The sequence below is a fragment of the Lobosporangium transversale genome (genome assembly GCF_002105155.1).
Source record: "Lobosporangium transversale strain NRRL 3116 chromosome Unknown BCR41scaffold_17, whole genome shotgun sequence".
Classification (NCBI taxonomy): Eukaryota; Fungi; Mortierellomycota; class Mortierellomycetes; order Mortierellales; family Mortierellaceae; genus Lobosporangium; species Lobosporangium transversale.
Genome location: NW_019028995.1, coordinates 612,442 through 630,479, shown reverse-complemented (window position 1 = coordinate 630,479; position 18,038 = coordinate 612,442). Strand labels below are relative to the sequence as shown.

Sequence of the window (18,038 nt, the reverse complement as noted above, 5' to 3'; positions counted from 1 at the left end):
AGGTTAGTGACTGTCTTTTTTAGAATATAAAACGATCCGTTGCTTACCAATTTTATATTTTTCTTCTGCAGTTGTCCTTGTCCTTGGAACACTTGGTGTTAAACTAGGTGAGTAGCTGTTCTTTGTAATGAGAGAGTGGTCTCCAATGGGTGGGCACAGAGCAAACAAAAGGGAAGGGTAATGTATCCTTTCCTTTGCACGAGATAAGCCGGTCAATGGACGAGAGCCTGGGGACGGGCTCCATGTCTTTCGACGACTACTTGTGCTGATATTCATTCGACTAAATGAACTCTAATAGTTTGTTGAGAAAGGAAGAAGAGCCATCTGAATAAACATTTTGTGTATTATTGTATGTGCATGTTATGTGGCATGTCCACGTTAGCTCGTTAGTCGTCAGTAACACATCATCATTCACATATTTGTTTATAAATAATTCACCATGTGGTATAGAATGAACACTCCAAATGATAAGTGGCCAATGTGAGGACTGCACGCAAAAAAATAAAAATAAAAAAATTGACTGCGCCTGTGTGTGTGTGTGTCTCTCTCTCTTCTAATCATGTTCTTTTTTTGCCTTTTACTCTAATCATCCACCATCACCATTCGTCTTTCACCATTCTTTTCTTACTTTCCTTTCTTGTTTTCTTTCAGCTTGAAATATTGTTATAGTCGGAGAATAATCAACCGTTATTTGGAGTGAAAAAGTGAAAATACAGGCAACAAAAAAATAAAAAAAAAAATTCTTCATTTTTTTGTTGCCCTGTTTTTCCTTTTCGCAAACTTCATCACTCTCATCTTCTCTCATCCCGCTTTATCATCGCCTCACACTCTTTCAACCATGACGGTTCAGGAGATGTTGCAGAAACTACTTCATCCGCCACCACTGGCTGTCGTTGTCCTAATTGTGTCATTCATCGTCTTGTTACCTCAAAAACATAAACAATGGATCTCCAAGTCAATGGCGTCTATACTAGTATTCGATTTAATGATGCTCATGGAGACACTACCTATACCAATACAGACGCAGGAAGGATTTGTCTTCTTCAAAGCTCGTATCCTGGACCCATTGACTAGAATTCTCTTGGGTTGGGAAAGCGACGATAACGACACCAGGGGTCAATCAGTTTCAGGAGCTGATCGAGCCTTCACATCATCGTCGTTATTGTTTCCCTTACTTCCGGAACACTTTAATGCCACCAGATCTCACTCATCCGATAGGTCAAAGATCACTAGCCGAGCTCAGTTGCAACAGCTTCGTCAGGGCAACACAAATACATCTACACAAGGTAAAAATAATGTTATTCGTAAAATTTTGAATTCCCAACTGATGATTTTTTGTTTTGCTTTTTGTTTGTTTACTACAAAGTAACAAACACTCTGGTTCATTCGGGGCGCAGTGCTACTCTTCTTTTGACCACTTTGCTCCATAACAAGGACAGTAATAACAAGGGCAATACACTCTGATAAATATAGGTTTATTTGCTGCTCTTGAAGATACAAAGATCTCCACAACCCCCTCGTTTCCTTATGTCTATGGTCTTGTCAATACCGGAAATTCTTGTTTTTTAAATTCCGTGTTGCAGGTAAAAAGAAAAAGATCAATTACGTCTGGTGTCAAAAAAATATCAAAGGAGTCAAGCTGCCTCTCTCAAAAAAGATTTATTAATATTTCGGAATCATTTTATAATCTCCGTATTCATTTAGGCCCTTTCTGCCCTAACAATTCTACCACAGTATTTGGAATCTATCTTGAGCCGCTCAGATGGATTACACTTGGAGGATGATGAAGTCCAAGTAACCGAGGCATTGCTAGATACCGTAGAAGGTAAAAAAAAAAAAAAAAAAAAATTACAAGACTTTGGTTAAGAATATATGAGTTGAGACGTCTCTTTTTTCAATGTAGCCCATATATGTTGACGATGCTCTTTTATCCTTTATGTTTTTTAATGTTGCTTGATCTTAATATCTCGGCTTTAGCATTGCAAAAACCACTTGGCTCCCACCAATCTTTCCGACCAAGAGCCATTGTGTCAGCTCTAGAGGAATCACGTGCCAAGGATTCAAAGTCATCTCGGTATCATATCATGAATCGGGAACAGCAGGATGCACAGGAACTGTTCCAAATCATCTCGAGTGCCTTGAGCTCTGAGGAGATGACCATTCAGAGGCTTCAGGCTACTCGCCCTTTATTGAATCTGGACTTTTTGAAGAAGCTTATTCGGCTTGGACGTGATCAAAATGAGCATCAGCTCAGGAAGCAGGATTCAAACCCAATGATTGGGATGTTAGCTAGTCGACTATCGTGTGTACAATGCGGCTATACAGAGGCAGTTCGACACTTCACATTTGACAACCTTTCCTTATCGTTACCTTCGTCTCACTCTTGTAGTATCGAGGACTGCCTCAGGCAATATATTAATCTTGAATCTCTTCACGATGTGATTTGTCGCAAGTGCTCCTTACTTGCTACACTTACAAGGACCATAAATGAGATCAAGCGACTGGACAGTCAATTGCCCAGCCCGTTCAAGAATGTATCTCGACAGTTGGATCGAAGTAGCTATACCGACATCTCATCAGAGGACGATAGCAATGACTTGTATTCAGAAAGTGACGAAGGATCGATCATGGATGACTCTGACGATGATATAGTGATGTCAAAAGTGACACCGAGAACCTTTCAATCAGATAAGACCATGGCGACAACAATATCCAAGTTGAAACATCAAAAAACAGTCTTAGAGGATGCTCTCAAGTCAGACGTGGAGAGACCTCTCCCGGACATTAAGCTTTTAAAAGTGGTTTCTCGCCATTGCACCAAACAGGTCATGATTGCCAAGCCGCCACCAGTATTATGTCTTCATTTTATTCGCTCTCAGTACTCCGACTATGGGACTGTATCAAAGAACAGTTGTCAAGTTCGTTTTCCCGAGTATCTAGATATATCTGCATTCTGCACAACAGGCGTTCTCTTGACGCATCCAACGTTGCCCTTGTCCATCTCGGACCAAGATTTGGAGAGGATGGGTTATGATTGGGATAGACCCGTGGCAAAGACCAAACAACAATCGAAGCAGACAAAGCAAGGACATAATCATCAGCAATCACAACCACAGCAACAACAGTCTTCACATAAACATACAAGGGTCATATACAAGCTGCAGTCGATTGTTGTCCACTATGGCGGGCACTCATACGGTCATTTTATTGCATACCGTCGGAAACCTGAAAACATGTTGTCCAAGATTGGTACTGTAGGCCTTGGGTTGGAATCTATGAAGGCATCAAGGGCTGGGTCATTTCATGGCGGCAGTGGAGTGGAAGATTGGTTCAGAGTGTCGGATGAAATGGTCGAATCTGTAACGCTGGATCATGTTCTGAGATCAAACCCTTATATGTGCTTATATGAAAGAGTGGAACTGCCAGAAGACAGGATAGAAAAGGTTTCAGGGACGGTAACTTCGAGTCTATCATTGCAAGCTGTAGAACTTGGTCTCCGGAAACTTTTGTTGCGTAATCTCAAGTCTTATGAAGACGGCAGCAGGACGGCAGCTAAGGAAATGGAAGAAAGTCAGCAGGATCTTTTAGGGTTGCTACTGGACCCAAATCAAGTCGATCTGACAACTATTACAGAAAAAAAATATGCTAGCCTGTTCAGAGAACAACCTAAAGCCATATCGGCATTATCACGGATGGGGCGTTCTGGGTATGATGAGGACATGTCAGATATGGACAGCGTTCAGTCCTATGACGAAGACCGAGCTTGGAGGTCTTTTGTATCGTCACCAAACTCAACCATGCCACCGTCACCAAACACAGGCTCATCCGATTCTTCAGCGGCCTCATCTTCATTCGCATCTCCCATTTTAAAGCAACGCAAAAACAAAAACAAAAAGAATAAGACTTCATCATCAATGTCTACTTCACGGACCCAGTCGATTGTTATTCCGGACCTGGATTTGGCGTTCAATGTTATTGAGGACTCTATACCATCACCACACTCGTCACTCTCCACACCTATCAATATGCCAAAATCCACAAGTCCAGCAATATCTTTCAACACCACAACAAAAAGTGATTTATCATTACCATCAAGTTCTCCAAGGACACACGCATCATCAACAGCAATTTTGCATTCACATTCTTCATCAAAGGCACGAACTCGCAGAAAGAATTAGCCAATCCTACCTTTTGTATTGAATTATATCAAAAAGCAACATTTGAGAAGGAGGAGGATGGAGGCCTCATAGTAATAAAAAAAAACAAAAAGCCTCGATTCTTGGATTTTATTAGTCACTGCAACAATTATAGCATTTCTCCGTGCATAAACGTTTGACTTTTTTTTTTTTTTTTTTTTTAATTTTTTTTCCTCTTTGCTCTATCGCACTATGAATTCATGAAAATGAGTGGATAGGAAAAGAAATAATGATGACATTTATACTTTTTATTGTTTACTATTATTTTATTTAAAAGATCGAAGCGAGCACTCGACGGAATTTGTTGGGTTTTTTCTGATTACATTCAGACTCACTGTCCATGATTGGAGGGGCAGTTTCCAAGAAGCTGCGACCGGTGTCGAGATCTACATCAACCAATTTAAGGATCTTTGTCTTTGCCCAGAACTTGTTTCCGAAATAGAGAATGACAACAAAGGGTAGGGTCACGTATGCGGACAAGAAGGCTTTTACATTAAAAGGGGTGAATGCAGTGTATCCTTGACCAAACAAGATAATTAAGCAGATCACGATGGTATAGATGGGACCAAATGGGTATAGACGAGAGACAAAGGGAAGATCCTGGAGAGAACGGCCTTGGGCCTTGTAAGCCATTCGGAAACGAATGTGGCAGAATGCAATACCGAGCCAAGCAATGAATCCCGTGGTGGAGGCAAGAGCCAGGAGCCAATTGTAGGCTTCACCTTGACCGATCTGACGAAGCGAGACAATGAAGGCTAAGCATCCAACCAGGGCAGTGGCAAGGACACAGTAGACGGGCACGCCCCAACGATTGACATAGCCCAAGAACTTGGGTGCATTTCCTTCCTTGGATAAAGTGTGGAGTGCACGGGAAGAGGCATACAAGCCCGAGTTACCGGCCGAGAGAACAGCGACCAAGATGATGGCGTTCATAATATCACCACCGACAGAGATTCCAGCTTGAACAAAGACGCGGGTGAAGGGCGAGGATTTGATATCGCCTTTTTCGTTAGCAAGAGACTCGTCATCATAAGGGATTGTCATGCCAATGATTAAGATGGTGAGGATATAGAACATAATAATACGCCAAAAGACCTGTCGAATCGCACGGGGTACATTCTTGCGGGGGTTCTTGGTTTCACCCGCAGCGATACCCACAAGTTCTGCTCCTTGGAAAGAGAAGCCGGCGTTCAAGAAGATGGAGAACAGAGCCATGAATCCATTATGGAAAGGGTCCATGTTAAAGACCTGAGGTCCTGGCTTGGGTGCACCTTCGATCGGCGTGCCCACTGCTCCACCAATATAGAGGAAGCCGACAATGATGAAGACGACCACTGCAAGGACTTTGATCAGACTGAGCCAATATTCAGTCTCACCATAGGCTTTTACGGAGCTGAGATTGAGGGTGGTGAGTATGACAATAAAGACAAGAGCCCATACCCAGCCTGGGCATGTTTCAGGCGGAATCCAATATGAGATGATGAGAGATGACGCCACTAACTCTGTAGCTAAAGTGACAGACCAAGAAAACCAGTAAACCCAACCTGTAGAAGGAAAGGAAAAAATAAAAAAAAAAAAAAAAAAAAAAAAGGTTAGAAATGGTGATGTATGACACAGAAAGGTTGATCAAAATACGTAAAGGTTCACAAGAAGTTCATAATCTATTCTCCGAAATAGAGAATGAGCTAAATGTGGAAGGACATTTCTTATTCTACTAAAAATCCGAAGGAATAAGAATATAAACATAACATTGAAAGCGACTTACCAAGCATGAATCCAAGGGCAGGGTCAAAGAAGCGAGTACCATACGCATTGATTGATCCAGTGATGGGAAGATATGTCGCCATCTCACCAAGTGAGGACATGAAGCAATAGACCATAGTACCAATGAGTGTGTAGGCAACCTGTGAGAAGCCAGGACCAGCTGTGGCGATTGATGAGCCTGATGCAAGGAAGAGTCCTGTGCCGATAGTTCCTCCTAAAAAAGTAGTAACAACAATGGCAATAATAACCAAATAAAGATTGAAATGTGAGATGAAATCATACTTTATTAGGTTGAGTCGTGGACGATCCCAAAGAAGAGGGGGAGGGAAGGAGGAAAAGGAGGAATAGATCCTAGCTGCCCGCTTATAGTTATTGTAGCGTAAGCCTAGTACATCTTATTTAATATGTTGACCAGGTGGGGAAAAAACTTTTCGCATAACGGTGCTATTTTTTTTTTTTTTTTTTTTTTTTTTGGCCGTTTTGATTTTTGACATGTATTGATTAATTGAGGCCGACATTCTGATTTTCAAGTTTGTTTGGAAAGTGACAGGGCAATTGTCTGCAAATATGGGCAGTTTTAAAAACGGAGTAAAGAGAAAAGGGTCGAATGTTGGTGGTGTAACAGCAACGGCAGGTTTTTGTAATTTGTCTTGTATGTTTTCTCTTTTGTTGGTTAACGCTATGCTTCTTGAAACGACGGTTTCAATCGTGATTTCATGAAAAAGAAGGAAACTTACCAAGTGAGATCATGGTCAAGTGCCGCGCTTGCAAGTTACGCTGAAGACCTTGTCCAACCTCGCCTGCAATAGGGCCGCTGAAGTCGGCAGAGTCCTGAAGTGACGACGCATCATTCTTTTCTTTTCCTTCCTCAATGCAAGACTCCTTGTCTCCTCCATATGTGATGATATCATCTCTGTTCATCATCTTTGTGATGACTTTAGAGATCTTTATATTAGCTTGTATGAATAAGGAAATGGACTGAAAGCACAGAAGAGACCAGAGATAAAGACAAAAGAAGGACAAAGAGAGAAGGAGAAAGACAAAGAGAAGGAGAGGAAAGAATGTGTATATGTGTTTGTGTGTATGTATGTGTGTATGTATGTGTAGATGGAGAGCAGAATGAAAATCGATATAAAAGGGCAAAAGGGTATATGTAAACAAGCGTGCGAAAGAAGATCGAAAAGGGAAAGCAAAAGAGGGTGAAAAAGAGAAACAAATAAACAAACAAGCAATAAATCGGGAACATGGATGTATACAAAAAATATTTATTTGTTAATGGCCCATAGATGTGTATTCATCCATTGCCCTAATATGTATTTACAACACGAATATATATACAACGTACATGTACCCTACAGTTCTAGGCTGCAAGACCAATCGGAGCAAATCGTAAAAACGTATGGACTTGCATCCAGACAGCGAATCTCTTTTTTGCATAAAAAAAAAAAGTGAAAGCGGAGAAAGTTGAGTACAAACTCTCTTCACTTTTTTTCTACCTCGTTCACATAATTGCCCAAGTGGATGTTTTCCCAATCAAGCTTACATGTCATTTAAGCTGTCTCCTAGCTCCGATCCGTTTATAGCTCACACTTTAAATTGTCCTTCGCGTATCTTCCAATATCTTCACTCAATTGTTCTTTATATTTTATTTTATTTTTTGATAGAAGACACTAACACTAGACTATGAATATGGCTATGCATGGATCCCAGATAAAATGAACAAGATTTATACTAAATGCGGTCGAATCTGATTTTTATAGGCGGTCCTTAAGCAAAACGCATACATATATTCTTAACTTCAACCGTTGTATTCTAAAATATTCGTTGCTGCTGCATGACATACCAGTGCCCATTACACCCTTTTAGGCTACACAGATACGCACCAGGCCTCTAAAGATGAATACGCACAAGTTTACTCCAATAAAGCACATCCACTACATAGCCTCCATCTTGTATTCAATGGCTCATGACGTCGCTCGCTGCGGAGAATCTATTCTGTTTTCTCAGGAAGTATGAAGCATGAGGACAAAGTTAAAAGGCATTGTATTTGCAAATGTTTAGGTAGAATGTAAGAATAAAGTGAAGATCAAGAGCAAGGGCCACAAGAGAAACTATATGAATACACAAATGTAGCTCCAGTATGGAGACACTATTATAAAGTGTAATATCCTTATCCTAGCAACTTTTTGATGGCTGTCTGATATGATGAATAAGCTTATTGCACTCGGCTTTGTTCGCGTTTTTTAGTGCATTCAAGGCAGCATTGCGTTCTGGAACACCCAGAGTTGGGGATGGAGCTGTTGTTAACGGGATCAAGCGTTTTTCTTTTAGATGTTCATTTGTAACGTTGACCAATGCCTGCGCTTGAAAGAGTCGAAAAGGGATTCCTGATCTAAATCCAACCCCTTTAGACCATGTCGCAGTTTGGGCCAGCTGTCATGTTCACGGAAACATGTAACGCAATATACAAGGCTGGCGAAATGTCTTATTTGGTACATGCATCCAAGCTTCTTTTGTCATACACAATACATTTAAGCTCTTTTGACATCGATTGTCCTCCTGAAGCTCCAACTTCCGTCTCAACACCATCGGTTTCAACTATGTCATAGACCATACCATGTTAGGAAAATAGAAACATTGACAATATTAAATACACTCATCCTCATATTGACCTGAACTAGACCACTCCAATAGACCGCTGCGTCTTCTGCACGCTTCAGGTCCTCTTCCTGCGTCTCCAAAGTATAAAATCTCTTAAGTACATGTACCTCATTTGTAATTTTCTTTGTTTCCTGGGTAGTCAAATAATAATCTAGAACGATGAACTATTCCAAATCTCGTTAGAACAATAATGATTCACTGAAGATGTTCAACGAAAACGCGTCTAGGCAAAGATTTGGCACTATCTAGTATCTAGTTGAAAATGAACAAATCCTGTTAAAGATCTTCAAGCCTCCATACTTTCTGAATAGATAATAATATCCGGATGCTACCAGGGATAAACAGGTCATCATATGCCCAAATACCAATAGGTCTATTAAAAAACCATGTCTTTTTTTTTTTTTTTTTTTTTTTTTTTTCAGCTTTACGTATATGAAAACACGATGAAACGATGTCCGATCTTTTGAAACCAGGCCTTGAAATATAGCTATGGCTAGTAGCTACCGTTGATGCCGCGGGTTATGAAGAGAAACGATGTATGAGAGTGTTTTGTATATTCTAACACTGAAAGATAGAGATTAAAGGATGTCATCAATGAGACAGTTAATATTACCATCGACATGTTCAAAATAGTGGTTAACCATATACGCAAACTGGAAAGATAATGACCATTCTTGTTGCAACTTTTTCAGCATAAACATGGGTCAAAAAAAAAAAAAAAAAAAAAAAAAAAAAACTCAACTGTGCACACACACAATAAAAGGCCATTGTCAGGTCTCATTTCAACATCTTAAATGTGTTGTAGGATAAATTAAACGGGATATTTATTGAATATTATTATTACCAACTACCGTTACGACCCAGAGTTAAGATAAATAAATAAATAAAAAGACTTGCCCAATTAGAAGAGAGCAACAATAACTACAACTACAAAATAAAAAAGGTGAATAGTCTACGTATGCGTGTGAAGTATTATTAAATTAAAAAGCCATCATAGCAATACCCCCCGCCAAAGCAACTACAGTCATGGCTCCAATGTTGGTATACCTTCGTCCTAGAGCTTCATTCTTGGACCCTGATTCTGAGCCACTTCCCGACCCTGATCCAGCTCCAGACCCACCCGTTACTCCCTTCTGGGTGGGCTCTTGGCGGTTCCACTTGACTCCATTGATTTGGGCTAATGCCTGCATAACTGATCCCTTTTGATAGAAATCCACAGCAATAAAGCTAGGGATCTGCTTAAATGTCTTCTGACAGTCATTGATGTGGCTCGTCAGATCAGCACTGTTCGTTTGATTTGCAGCACCCGGTTGAGGTATGCTAATGGATTCGCCACCCAATTCGAATTGTCCATAAATAAAGTGGTTCAGGACGTACATCTTTTTCATCATCAAACAGATCGAATGAGAAGCAAAGCATAAAAAATAAAAAAATAAAAATTAGAGATGGGTTTGTTATACTTGATACTTGAATCAAGAAACTTTTGGCTCTAGAACATAATCTATGTCAAGATCACCATCGTACCTGTTTGCGCTGATCCTTAGGGCGATCAATGGTACAAGGATAAGGGCTATCTTTAGTAACGTGCCATGGAGTCTCGAAAATAAAATTGTACTCTGCCATTAACCTAAAATAAATACGTAAAAACATGATCGAGAGGAAAAAGATAATTAGATTCTACACCCTTTCGCTATTATATATTACAGTTATTATATGATGAAGTGGGAAAAACAACTAGAATTTTATATGGATGTATCTCTGGTGCACTATACCATGGAACAGAGGCATCAGCGCCTTTATCAAGAAAAGTAACCAAACGCTTTCCACTCGAAATCATCTGGGCAAGCGTAGGCCATGCAGTGGTACCAGCAGTCTGAGCATGAGAATACTTGTCCATTCCTGCGGCAGTGTAGGCGGCCTATAGGATAGAGTGGATAAAAATAATAAAGAGCAACAGAGCACATGAATGTCTAGAATAAAGGAAAAAATTAAACCCTCCATTGAACGCATTTGAAAAAATCATACCCGAAATTGAGCAGGCTTCAAGTTGCCAGCGTTCTCCCAAAGAATTGTAATGACCTAGAAGGACAAAGACGCGTTAACCAATTATGTACTTGTCAACAAACTCGATCAAGTTTGCATTATAGTCTATCCCGAAAGGGGGTGGGGACATACCTCATTAGGGTTCTCGTCCATAAAAGTTTTGATCTGTCCCAAAACCTTAGAAAGTGGACCAGCATTTAGCATATCGCCTGTTTTTTTTTTTTTTTTTTTTTTTTAAAAAAAAAAAAAAAGAAAAAACTGTCAGTAATGGATTCAAAGTGAAGGTAGAGAAGGAAAGAGAAAAAAAAAGAAATCTTTAAAGTAGATAAAGCTGAAGGTCATTACAGGAAGTGTGGCACAGCTGAATGTCGTTTGGACTGTTGGGGGTCGTAGGATAGCCGTCTAACATGAAGGCGCGGATGCCATCCTTCAACTGAGTGGGAATGTCGTTATCCTGGTTAGTAGCTAATGACCCTGGTGGTGTATATGCATAGGCATTGTGAGTAGTGGCGTATGCGACCTTGTCATAGGTCTTGCCACACAGTTCTGCATAGCCATTGCAAAGCTGTTGTGCCTCCGAACGGACCACTAATGTGGACACAAGTAGAACACTTAAAGGGAGAGCAATAAAGGATCGCATGAGCTTAATATACTTGGGTGGATGAAGCAAAAGTGAATTAATGTAATGAGTCGAATGAATTGTGGTTTAAAAAAAAAAAAAACAAAACAAATGATGTTAATGGTGAGGGGTTAGATGAAAGATGGGAGACATGGTGTAAAATTAATACCACTATAAATAGATTAATAAAATGAAAGAAAATAAGGTTTGTTCGTGTAACCAGCAACAGTCTGATCTTTTGGTACCTGCGCACATCAGTTTCAATAATGAACAAAGGAGTTGCCGAACGTGGGAGCGCGTTGCTGGAGCCATTAAATGAAAGTCCAATAGGGAGGAGGAAAAAAACATCACTAAAACCAAAGCTCTTGCTCCACTTTTTTTCTTTTGTCCAAAACTCTTTCTATTATCACGCACGTAGGACATAGTCGGGACTTCAAGAATTTGTCTTTGTTTTATTGAAAAAGTACACCATGTAATATAAAACATTTTGACTGGATATCGCACGACTCAATAGCCTTGCAGGGCTTTGTAAGCTCCTGCTGATCGCCATATCTCTCATGATTCTCGGTTTGTTTGCTTGTTTTTTGTTTTTGCAACGAAAGTAATGTGGCTGATACTGCAACATAGTGGCGCCCTGTTCTTTTAACCACATGCTCAACACATTCATACGTATTGTGGAGGATTTCTTGCATGTTAAAATATTGTGGCTCCCTCATACCCACGGCTAACAAGAAACACTCTTCTTCAAGGCTCAATAGACCTTGGGACCTTTTCACTTGAGACATTTGATTCCTACCAAGACATATGCTTTTCCATCTGCGTTGTGTTTCAAGACCGAATCCTTAAGAGAGTAACGAGCCGTATCCTTGATCTCTCGCTCCACGGATGGATCGGACACCCCACTTGATTGGGCAGTTTACTCCTTAAACTCCTTTTCCTTCAACTCTTCTTACTTTAATCGATTCTGTGTAGCTTATAAATTCAAAAATCCAGGTTATAGTAAGAAGCATGCTCTGTAGCTCAAAGACTGATCCCTCCATGAATGTAACTGAAAACATCCTGATGATTCATGAAAATAAGATCTGTTTGGCATAGTTGGAAGAGTTCTACTCCGTATGAAAGCCTTCCTTCTTGATTCAATTTGTCCTATACTTCTTGGTAATCTTTCTGGCTGGACTGACCTACCAGCCCCGAGGAGAAATAGATTCATAAGGTTGGCTTTTAACACAAGTTCACCTTGTAGCGTGTTGGATGCACATACTTTGACCTCAGGACGGAAGAGATGATGGCTGATGGCAATAGAAAACAGTGGCGATATGAGTGTAATAAAGAGTTTGAGATATGATACGTTAGCATATCAAGACTTTAAGCTTTAGGCTTTAGGTTGGCTAGTTTATTTTTTTTAAGAAGTTCAACTTGGGTAGTATCTATCGCGACATTCATGATGTGTATGAATGTAAAAACAACGAATGGATTCTATTATCGTTTAATACTTTAAAAATATATATTTTAGTTTCGCGACCAAATGAGCTGAATTCGTAGTATCATTAGGGCTTCATGTAATTATTTTATGTATGTATTTACCTATTTTTGTGAGCAAAGATCACGTAGATAGAGCTACAAAAAAATTCTGGGATGCTTCAGCTGGATGGCTGTGCAGGCTTGAGTCTTTCAAAGGTCTGAATACTTTACTAATTTACATAATATGTGATACATCTGTGTTACCATTCAAAAAGTAAGCGTCGTGTGTATATTTTTTATACACACACATGTATAAATATATACATTTATAGTGAACCCACTGTCATGGCATTCGAGGTTACATTTTTTTACTGGCAAAAGTTTAAAATGTCGGGGTCGCTGCTCCAGGGTTTATCTGTGAGAGCATCCAATCGTAACGCATCACCTGTAAGGTTACAATTACACCAGCACATGCATATATATTTTTATACATGGAATACGTATATTAAGGGAGAAGAGGAGAAGGAATGTTTGACATCCTTTTTTTCATTTTTTCATTTTATGGATCTACATTTGGATCAATAATCCTCAATAGAACATGACCATGGGGAAAAGTATGGAGAATGTGAGAGTAAAAAGGGATAAGGAGCCTTTTCAGAGAAGGATAAGCATGTACAGTAGAAGGATGCGTATTTCATAAGATTAAGGAGGATTAGAAAGAAAAAGTTAGAGCGACAGGAGCTGGCGGCTGCGGGGCTCACAAATTTTTAAGCAATTAAGCTAAGGTTGATCCAATCGTGCCAAGCTCCAACAATGTCGTGTTGGTCGAAGCGACCAAGATTGAAGGATACATTAAGGACTGGAGATATTTCATGAGCTGCAATAAAGAGGACATCTGTGAGTAAACTATAACTTTTTATTTTTTATTTTTTTATTTTTTTTATTGCCGATGAGATGGGACACAGTACCTCTTTTAATGTCATTTCTTATGGCCTTCCTCGCCTTGTCCGTTGCAACGAAGCTTGAAGCAGAAAGGGATGAGGGAATATTAACTTATGACATATAAAAAAAAGGTTAGACAAAATACCGGGTCCAGTTGGAAGTCCATCAATGACAAAATAGCCTAGAAAAGTAGCCCAGAGAATGAATATGAAAGCATATGATGATTTGTCCATACCTTTCTACGATTATTTTATTTTTTATTTATTTTAGACCAACCAGATTACATTAAACGTACTATTTAACCGGTATTTCATTCCATTGAGTCAATAAAAAAGCTCCAAGACGTGGATTTGGAATCAGGTCTTCTGGATGATTTCTTTTCTACTGAGTAAGTAGGGAAATGGGCTGGTTTGGCGATGTCAGTGGCGATGTCAATGGCGATGGGTAGAGGGGCGGTGTCAAGGTCATTGGTCAATGGTCAATTGTTAATGGGGGGAGTATGATCGTACCGATGGGTTTTTTACATCATACAAACAGTAAAATCTATTCTTATATTTCTAATATTCTATGTCAACTAAATCATGTAAAAATTGGTCCCTGTTGTCTTTAATAAAAAGAGGTCCTTACCTCTTAGCTCTTCTTCCTCTTTCTTCTACGATCTGCATCTTCACTTCCCTTCTTCTCTTCCCTTCCCTTCCTTTCCTTTCCTTTCCTTTCCCTTCCCTCCCCTCCCCTCCCCTTCCCTTCCATCCTCTTCTTCATTCATTCATTCATTCTTTTTTATCTGTCTCTGTCTCTGTCTCTGTCTCTGTCTTTGTCTTTGTCTTTGTGTTTTTTTTTATCTCTATCTCCCATCCTTTTTTTATTGTCTTGTCTTTGTTTCTCTTGCCTTTTGCTTTTTTAACACTATAGCAGGTAAAGATATCCCCTCTATCTCTTCTGTATCTTGTTTGGCATTGTTATTAAATATGTATCTTTACTTAGCCCTTATTTCTCTTTCTTTTTCTAATAGCAGTTCTTTCATTCACAATTTTTTATCGATCGGCAAAGCAGTTTTTTACAGCAATGTCCTCAATATCACAGCAGAGGTGTCCTACACCAGTACACCCCTCCACATCCTCACAGCATCTGACTCCACATACCCACTCTCATACAACATACTCTTATACCTCTTCCATTTCCTCTGCACCGTCAAGGCCATCTTCTCCAGCCTCTATGCTCTCCTCCACTTCAGCTGTCCTTACACCACCACAATCACCCAAACCATTTCAACTCAAGACATTTGCAAATATTCCAGGTTCACCACCTCCCTCCACTAGCCATTTCACCAATAACAGCAGTAGCGCTGTGATTACATTAGCATCCCAAAACACTTCTCCTATTGCTCCAGAGTTCCCTAGCTCAGTAACTGCTGTCTCGAGCAATGCATCACTTGCATCGTTGCTCACCCAACCCGTTACCAGGATTGTTTTGATGTTGACAGTTGTACAAAGCTTGATCGCATTAGCTGGACATTTTCCAGATCACTGCTCAGACCCTTCGCATGTTCTCCATGCAGCTCAGTATCCTGCACTGGTGGCGTCGCCTTTTATCGTTCCGCTATCATCAACACTCTTGAGCTCAGCTCAACAGACCATCGGCACGTCTTTACTATTAGGAATGTCGAACATCATCTCGTTTGCACTGTTCGAGGAGCGTCTGACAACAGTCTTTAACGGTAATGGCACTAGAATCTTCCGCAATCTCTTTCTGGTGATTACGATCCTTGTACTGGCACTGCGACAACTTTTGGGCTTTTTGTTCTCCAGAGCACTGGGCTGGCAATTTCCTCAACTGTTTTTCAGTGATTCGATGTATGAATGTAATCTTGGTAAGTCATAATTCTTTCATTCATTAGCTATTCTTCATTCAAATGTGTACCGAACAGGGGAAAGGATCTAGATCAGATCAGCTTTGCGGTTTATTATGATTATTGGTGTTGCAGTGATTTTTTGTTTCAATTTGTCCCTTTTGAACAACCTCATGCTCAATCATCCCAACTTGTTGGCCAGATTTGACATGCTGCCTCACAATTCTGGCAATGAGGTGCAAATGCGGACAAAGATTCAACTGTCAAGTTAGTTGGTGGCAGTGCGAGAGAGGGGGCATCTATGCTCATGGCTGTGTTGCCCAACCTCTGGGAAAGGCAAGCGTTTATTTTTATTTTAAGCTAATAGCAGCACAACTGCACGGACAATTTTTTCGCTTATTCTTGTGCATTCACACCGCCACAAAGAAACAAAAAAAGAAGCATGTCATATCCAAATGTCAACATGAGATGACAAGTGACATCAGTATCTCTGCACTTTGTCGCATGTGAGGCCATTGAAGTTGGATTTGACCTGACATCCATATGATATCGTGTTCTTCGAGCTTCTTTTGTCAATCTTCATATGGACGTTGCACTAATTATTTCTTCCGTATATTTACATTTTAGGATTGGCACCGTTCCTGTTTGCATTGTTGGTCGTGCAAGCACTCTTTCCTCACAATTCGACTGTCGACGTCAATAGGACATCTATCCGGAACATCCGTCGAATATATATCCAAGTTGTCCTTTGCCTCCTCAATGTGATTCCAAAGACTATTGTATGGTGGGCTGGCAGTGGTCTTATTGTCGGATTTGTTGTCGCTCTTGTGATTTCTTACCAACGTAGGATGGGTCGATGGGGAGGCAAAGTAAAGACCTCAGCGTTTGAAAAGGAGCAATGGGAAGACTCCGACCCGATCGTGAATGTTTGCGAAGAGGAGCAATTGTTTATGACCCTGACCAAGGAAGCTGATAGCGAATTTTTGGTTGTACAACCAGCAACTGCATCATACAATGATGTCACCCCTTCAGGAGGATCATCTGTCAGAAGAAAATCTGTCTTGTTCACCTTCTGGAAAGCCATCACCTACATTGTTCCTATGATCATTTTGCTTTTTGTGGTCCTTATCGGATGTAATCAACTTCATACCTACAAGCCTGATGTCACAAGCCAACAACTGAACACAGCTATCGAACCCCAGATACCCTATTTGCTCACCCTTGTCTTGATGACTGCACCTCGCAGAAATGGTGTTGCCTACATCAAGGAAACATTGACATCATATCTAGACAATTTCCCAGAAGAGTATGTGGATCCTTTGTATTCTCGAATCCAAATTGTTGTCTACACTCACTTCACAGACTTTGAAGCATACGATCAAGCCAAGGGCTATTTCGATACTATCCCAAAGGCACGCAAACATGTCAAATGGGTCAGAGAAGAGGGATCTGAAAAGAGCCAACGCAAGCATCTCATCAGCGCAATCCGCAAAATTGGAACATCAGAGGATACAGTCTATCTGGGCATTATGGAGGATGACTTTCCGTTCTGTAAGAATGGCTGGCAAGAAATGCTCAACATCCTGTATGAAGCCAACAGACAGGTGCCCGATCACTGTGGCGCTTTTATTGCGACTGGAGGTAGTGGCTTGATTTTTAAGCGATCAGTCGCTTTGGCAGCGACGTTCATTCTCGAAAACGATGTTCTAGAACATGAGCGTGGCGGAATTGCTTCTCCTCCAGACGTTACACTTCAGAACTGTATGCTGGGCAAGCATGACTATTGCTCCAGCTGTGCAGGTACTATAGTCATCAGCAAGGCTCTCTTGCAAGGCCATCTCGGATATAATTCCTCCACTAGCGGCGAAGGCTATCATAAGAGTCAATTTCAGTGTGGCTGGAGACATCCTTTTGTAAGTATAGTAGTGTGATGAGTATAGAGTTTGTTAAAACGACTCTACATTCGTTGTATGCACGAACCAGGCTCTATCTAACACTGTGCTTGCTATTTTTTTTTTTTTTTTTTTTTTTTTTTTTAGAATGGTTTGCCCGTCGTTCACGCTCTCTAAGTCCATTCGTGCAGAGACCTATTCTTTTTTTCTTTTCTTTTTTATATTCAACATATCCCAGTACCTTAATAATTACTTCTATTCCTGTATTTTTATCCGTAAACCCCGTAATTTCCATTTCGACTATAGCTCTTTGCCTACTATAGATAGATGAATCGAACTATTGTGATACCATACCCTTTTCCAAATTGTCTCTTCCCTGCTCATGAATGTATATATAATATCAAAAAAAAAAAAAGTTCAGCATAATTTCCATAAATATAATATCTCTCAAACACAGACCTTTCTTCAAAGATTATGGATTTGTTTATGATTTCATTGGTTGATTGCTTGTCAAATCACGAGCGAAAAATAAAAGAGGTTCTTATTGACAGGCTTTCCAGATACCAAATATGCACAACGTGACAATGAAGTTGATCTAATAGGATTCCTGA

General features: G+C 40.2%; 4 protein-coding genes across 4 annotated transcripts; 2 read left to right on the top strand and 2 right to left on the bottom strand.

Annotated features, from left to right (window-relative positions):
* Positions 1 to 556: 556 nt before the first annotated feature.
* Positions 557 to 4,303, top strand: BCR41DRAFT_386352 (hypothetical protein). Its single transcript, XM_022027782.1, has 4 exons — positions 557 to 1,286; positions 1,474 to 1,583; positions 1,705 to 1,825; positions 1,978 to 4,303. The coding sequence occupies exons 1-4, from the start codon at positions 839 to 841 to the stop codon at positions 4,176 to 4,178; spliced, it is 2,880 nt and encodes a 959-aa protein (XP_021881733.1). The 5' UTR covers positions 557 to 838; the 3' UTR covers positions 4,179 to 4,303.
* A 68-nt stretch (positions 4,304 to 4,371) lies between these two features.
* Positions 4,372 to 7,179, bottom strand: BCR41DRAFT_353196 (lysine-specific permease). Its single transcript, XM_022024094.1, has 3 exons — positions 6,698 to 7,179; positions 5,962 to 6,174; positions 4,372 to 5,740 (listed from the first exon to the last, which is right to left on the bottom strand). The coding sequence occupies exons 1-3, from the start codon at positions 6,882 to 6,884 to the stop codon at positions 4,467 to 4,469; spliced, it is 1,674 nt and encodes a 557-aa protein (XP_021881732.1). The 5' UTR covers positions 6,885 to 7,179; the 3' UTR covers positions 4,372 to 4,466.
* Positions 7,180 to 9,437: 2,258 nt separating this feature from the next.
* On the bottom strand, positions 9,438 to 11,406 carry BCR41DRAFT_322350 (PLC-like phosphodiesterase). The gene is made up of 6 exons (XM_022021467.1): positions 11,010 to 11,406; positions 10,797 to 10,873; positions 10,647 to 10,700; positions 10,394 to 10,539; positions 10,146 to 10,248; positions 9,438 to 10,000 (listed from the first exon to the last, which is right to left on the bottom strand). Exons 1-6 carry the CDS (start codon positions 11,302 to 11,304, stop codon positions 9,602 to 9,604), a joined length of 1,074 nt encoding a protein of 357 aa, XP_021881731.1. The 5' UTR covers positions 11,305 to 11,406; the 3' UTR covers positions 9,438 to 9,601.
* A 3,071-nt stretch (positions 11,407 to 14,477) lies between these two features.
* Positions 14,478 to 17,850, top strand: BCR41DRAFT_353189 (hypothetical protein). Its single transcript, XM_022024093.1, has 4 exons — positions 14,478 to 14,601; positions 14,702 to 15,556; positions 16,163 to 17,448; positions 17,575 to 17,850. Exons 2-4 carry the CDS (start codon positions 14,752 to 14,754, stop codon positions 17,602 to 17,604), a joined length of 2,121 nt encoding a protein of 706 aa, XP_021881730.1. The 5' UTR covers positions 14,478 to 14,601; positions 14,702 to 14,751; the 3' UTR covers positions 17,605 to 17,850.
* The last annotated feature ends 188 nt before the right edge of the window (positions 17,851 to 18,038 follow it).